General features: G+C 45.4%; 1 protein-coding gene across 1 annotated transcript in view; it reads right to left on the bottom strand.

Annotated features, from left to right (window-relative positions):
- Positions 1–3,417: 3,417 nt before the first annotated feature.
- ccdc88aa (coiled-coil domain containing 88Aa) overlaps positions 3,418–5,706 on the bottom strand; it is a gene marked incomplete at both ends in the record, with an annotated part of 28,486 nt that continues 26,197 nt past the window's right edge. The window contains 2 exons of the mRNA XM_080853999.1: positions 3,418–4,478; positions 4,699–4,764. Of these exons, the coding sequence (XP_080710125.1) occupies positions 3,418–4,478; positions 4,699–4,764 (1,127 nt within the window). The remainder of the gene's footprint in view (positions 4,479–4,698; positions 4,765–5,706) is intronic.

Raw genomic sequence — 5,706 nt, 5'->3', positions numbered from 1 at the left:
TAACTCTGTAACATCAACTAAACATACATATGTCCCATCTGCAAAACAGCAAGCAGAATGCTGAAATTACTGCAGATACAACAATACAATTACTGACATACAGGTGAGGAACTTGGTGCTCAAAGTCTTTAGCTGTAGTCTGATTACACATACATACGTATCTCCCCATATGAAATATCTGGCACTAGCCAAGCCTAAATAACCTTAGGAACTCTTGCACCAGAAATCAGAGTTGTATGTCAACATTGTGTCTTTCTGTCCATTCAGCTCTGCATCATTCATGATGTGATTTGTTCTGTTTCCCAATCAGAACGACTCCAGTCTCGTGAACAGCGCTGTCGCAGCAAGAGCCACAACCTCTTACATTCAGTATGCCAGAGGTCGGATCAATAGCTCCAAAAATCAGAAAGTACCTCTTCACTCCACCGTCCAGATGCCTCAAACATCCACGCAGGACGACGATGCTGCCTATGAGGAAGTCCAGTTACTTAGAGGCAGTGCTGCCACCTGGTGGGAATTTCTGCTTGTTACAACAAACCATACAGCTTCTAATCCACCTGTCCTACAGTCTCTGCATGGCACTTTATGTGCTCGGGTTAGGAGACGTTAATAGTTTAGAGTTTCTCCAAAGTATTCATTGCCCCGAATCCAGCATTTAACCTCAGTTGATGCTGTGCAACAGTTGCTCACAAACAAATGCAATGTTGGTCATGTTTACATGCTAGCTGTCTTAATGCTCAGTAGTCAAGTTGCAACAATGCAAGTTGCAGAAAGTCACATAAAGTGTAACAGTTAGTACTGCATGCTGTTGTGTGTTTACAGGCCTGAGATTGACGTGATCTACAGTGCAGTCATCAAACCCTGAAAGATCCATGAAACGGTAGACCAGAATAACCCTCAGGTTATCAAAGCTGTCCATCAAAACAAGACACGCTCAGTCCTTTTTAAGTATTATCTTTAGTGTGAAATGTGTTGTTACTGCCACAAAGCAATACAGTGTTGCATTTTGTCTTTGTTACAACTTTAATTTAGAATTGCTTAAAATGTTCCATATTTTACTTTATTGATATATACTGAACCCCCTATGTTTTGTTATGTTATAAATGACATGTTATATTGAAAAAACATTAAAAACCACCTAATCTCACATAGAAGAGGAGAGAAAATATAAAAGTCATGGACGGAAGCAATTTTATTTTCTAAAATATGTACAGAATCTGAAGAGATGGCCTTTAAAAACAACATTTACATAATACCTTAAAGCTGTAAACTTAGAAATTGAATGACAATTACATGGAACTGTAACTCAAACTGTATTTGAATGAAGAACAATTTATCACACCAAAGTTTTGAATTGTTGGTATTTTTTTTAACAACCTTGCATTTCATTGTTGAGTCTGTGTGATCAGCTGGAGAATGACATTGTTCCATACATGCAATTGCTCAAGAGAAAATGAAAGTAACATTTTCAGTATAGAAGACAGATATTTAAGAATGTATACATTCAAGCCTTTAACAGGGCTTGATTGCTGTGTAGAAACCTTACCTGAAAAATGTACAGCTATATTCAGCTAGATTATTTTAGCACACTGTGTGTTCCTCATACTTCAGCCTTTCTTTACTAAATGGAGGATCATATTTACCTCCGCCAATGAGGTTATGTTTTCATTGCTGTTTCTTGGATTGTTTTTGTCTCTCTGTCAGCAGGAATATGTTAAAACTACCTGCCCGCCTTCTATTAAACTTGGTGGAGGGGTGTAGCTTGGGCCAATGAAGAACCAGTTATATTAAGGAGTGAATCCAGGAAGATTGTGAGATAGGGCCTTTGGACTGAGTGCCAAACACTGAAACCCAGCCTGCTCAAATCATGTTCAAGTTATGGTCGCTATACTGTCTACTCTGAGTGTGGTCTGGAAAATAAGCACTACCTACTGGGTGATGCCCTTAAGCTCCACAGCAGAATGGTGGTTCAGTGCTCAGTGCTGAGTATATGGTGGGAAGGTGGTGGTAAACCCCTCACACAACACAGACAAGTCTTAGAGGTACATAGACAAGATAGAACAAAATTATACAAACATATGCCTATGGACACAAAGTAACACAACATAAATCACTTCAGCAGCACCAAAACAGGTAGTGTCTGACAGAAAGACCCAAAACAAATATTTAAAACAGAAAAAAACACACAACAACAAATAATACTCCAAACTAAGAACAAAAACCGACAACACTAATACAACTGTCACTGATAACACTACCAGTGCAGTATCAGTGAAAAACACTGAAGGTTAAACTCCACAAACTTATTCTTGTTATGAAATGCACAATGACTAACACAAAAGCTTTCCCATCATCCTATGGTCTGAAGATAACTCCCAAAGGCACTTACAATGAGCATGCACACTGGGCATGGAAGGATTGATTGAATTCATTTAGAAAAACAGGAGGTTGTGTTGATTATTCGTTGCCCCCTACTCCCCACTCATCCCATACATTATAATCAGCTGTGTTAAACTAAACAACAACATGAAAAAAAAGAAAGCAAACCTTTTCATGCAAGTACCTGATGTGCTTATATGCCAACCTGTAATGAGTGAACATTATTACTGTTGAGAGAATAAATAACACAGATGATGAAATTGCTTGCAGTGTTTACAGGTCCAGAGTCTAGTGCCTACTGAATGTGTTCAGAATAATACTGTTTTAGAGAGAAGTTGAGTGTTCATGGGATTAGCCAGTATGTTCAGTGCAAACAGTAGTCTCTATACATGCAACCATTAAACCCTCAGTCATTTTATGTAGAACTGTCTGAATAACATGACACCATAGGTCCAAGTTCCTCTCTGTGAGATGCCTTAGGTTTTCCGTTTCACAAGTAAGGTCTAATAACCAAGTTCTATCACTACTTCACAATACTAAGTTCAGGTGTTTAGTCCTGGATTTTATGTACAATTAATCTGAATATGTACAGAATGGTATTATTCATTAGTTACCTACAGATATTTCTACAGCACTATACAAACCCTCTGACATTTTTCCCAACACTCATGTCAAGATGGGACCGGTAGAAAAGCACCAAAACACAACTTGTTTTATCGTTACTTTATCGTAAGTGGCACCTGTGTGCTTCAACTGACTCCCTGGTCATCTTTCAAGATAAGGGGAAGAAACAGGGCTTCAACTAATCAAGACTCCAAGCATCATGTAATGCTTTTGATTAAAGGTGGTCAAACAAAGAGTCAAACACAGCCTCCTTTCTTAAGGGAAGATGTCGACCCGTAACATGTCTAGTCAGTCCCTCTGTTGGGACCGGTGTTGCTTTTCACAAATCATTGAAATTATCACTAATTTTATGCAAAAAGGTCATTCGGAATTATCTCAGGACCTAACCTTTGTGCTTCTAGTGCACACTTCTGCTTACGCCATTAGGGAGTGTTTGTTGTCGGGTGCGAGTGAGGCCGACTTCTCCGTGACCGTCATATAGTCCTCACTGGTCGAGCAGTCCTGTGGCCCCTGCCCTGGCTCTCCCTCCTGGGCCTCGTCCTGCTCCCTGTGGAGGTCGCCCAGCTCTGGTGCCTCCTCAAAGGGCAGAGGGCCGGTGAGCGGGGGGGCGCTGATGTTGTGAACAAGAGCCGGGTTGAGGCAGAGGAAGGTCTGGCTCTTGCCTCCACTGCTGACCAGGCTGGACTCGCTGAAGATGGTGTTGGTGAAGACCGAGTCCAGAGTGAAGGGGTACTCGAAGAGGGGGGGCTCCAGGGAGCCCTCAGGGAGGCGGGGGACCTCAGATGCCTCTGCGCAGGGGGGTACTGCGGAGGACTCTCCTCCCGGCTCGTCGAGCACAGAGGTGGGGTTGGCGGTCAGGTTTGTGGTGGGCTTGTGTGGCGATGGTGTGGCCGACTTAGACATCATGCTGTGGAAGCTGGCACGGCGGATGGAGCCCTCAGAGGTGGAGATGACGCTACTGGCGCGCGGGAGCGTGGAGAAGGCCTGTGCCACCCGACCTTGACCCCTACCCCCACGAATCTGCCCCCCCTGAACTTCGCCTTGAGCCTCTCTCCTCAGCGGCGCTGAGAAGCAGTCCAGACACCCGGCGGCGCCGGAGGATTTGTCCTGGACCTGGACCTCCGGTGGCGGGCTGGCGCCAGCCGCCCTGCTGCCCTCGATGGAGATGGCCACCGTGCGGAAGGTCTGGGTCTGGGTCTGGCCCAACACCCCCCGGGGGCCCGTCGCTCGCCCGCTGCTGGATCGCCACACCCCTCGCCCGGAGGCGTAGGAATCCAGGGCTGCCCCGTCCCGGGGGGGTTTGGGAGGCGCGGAGGCTGCTTGGTTGGGGGTCGAGGTGGCGGCAGGGGGTACATGAGAGCTGTCGCTGCCCCGTCGTGAGGGGGCGCACTGGGCCGGGCTGCTGCCACTGGACCAGCCCTCATTCTCCAGGCTGAACTCACCACTGCTCTCGCTCTGGGTGCTGTTCAGACCGCCTGCATGAACAGAAAACATGTGCAACACTTGTTATAGTATGTAAAACTCTCACCACAGCTGTAAATGGTGGCTTTTTTCTCGTCCATGTTGGTGTTTGCTTTTAACATGAAACCTAGCCAACTCTAAACACAGAGGGAGCTGATCAGACCTCGAGAGTCCCTGTTTCATAATGATGAGTTCATAATTACAGCTGTTCTAAATGAAGGAAGTAACACTCACCCCGACTCTGCCGTTCATCGTTATTCCCTTGGCTTGGACGGGCCACATCTTCAGCATAGTTCTTAGCTGAGGAGCAGAGACAGAGGTGATGCGACCACACCGTTTTTTAAAAAGTGTGTTAAAGTATTATTTTTTTGTAACATTTATTGTTACATATACGTTACATACAAGTTTCAATATATTCCCTGCGCTGAGACTTTCAGTTCATCTGTCTTTTTTCGCATGCACATGTGCAGGCCCACAAGAATGCCAATGAAGAGCTTATGGGAAGGATGAGTTTGAGTTGCAGTCCACAGGGTTCAAAGGTCAAAGCCTGCAGCAAAACACAACCCTGTGAAACCTGCAGGCTGCCCCCCCCCCCCCCCCCCCCAAGTGAACCCCTCAGCAGTGAGTACTGTCTCTCTGTGTGTACCTTTGGTGTCAGTCTGCAGCTCTGTCTGGCCTGAGGCACAGAGGGGATGGGATGGGGACATGGGGTGGATGGGCTGGATGAAGGGGTGAAACATGAACAAATGAAGTTCCCTCCTCCCCCTCTCCTCCTCCTCCTCCTCCTCAGCGTCTTCCACTGCCTCTGCCTCTTTCTCCTCTGCTTCCCCCATCCATTCAAACCTGATTGGCCAGTAGCTGTCCCCCTGATCTCCAACCATGTGCAGTAAGTCATTCATGGCTGACGTGGGAGATGAGTGAAAATGAGTTTGTTTGTTGGTTTGTTGTTTGTGACAGGTTCACTACGTGCATACTACTAGCATGTTTGATTTCTTTTGGATATTTGATTGATTATACAGAATCGTATTGTTGTTTCATTAAAAGGAATGCAGTACATGCTTTGTATATTTATAGTATGCCAAGTCCAGAGAGATGAACCAAGTATATACTGTACATTACACACCAAGAAAGTACTTACTATGCCCCATGTTGGCATTTTTAGGGGGGGTTAGGACATGGTGGAATGTAGCATTGTTTTATGTTAGACTCATTCAGCCTCAAGGGGACGTGGATGCAGCACCA

Source organism: Sprattus sprattus, assembly GCF_963457725.1.
Source record: "Sprattus sprattus genome assembly, chromosome: 1".
In the NCBI taxonomy this organism is placed as follows: Eukaryota; Metazoa; Chordata; class Actinopteri; order Clupeiformes; family Clupeidae; genus Sprattus; species Sprattus sprattus.
This window is presented reverse-complemented; position numbering and strand designations above follow the sequence as displayed.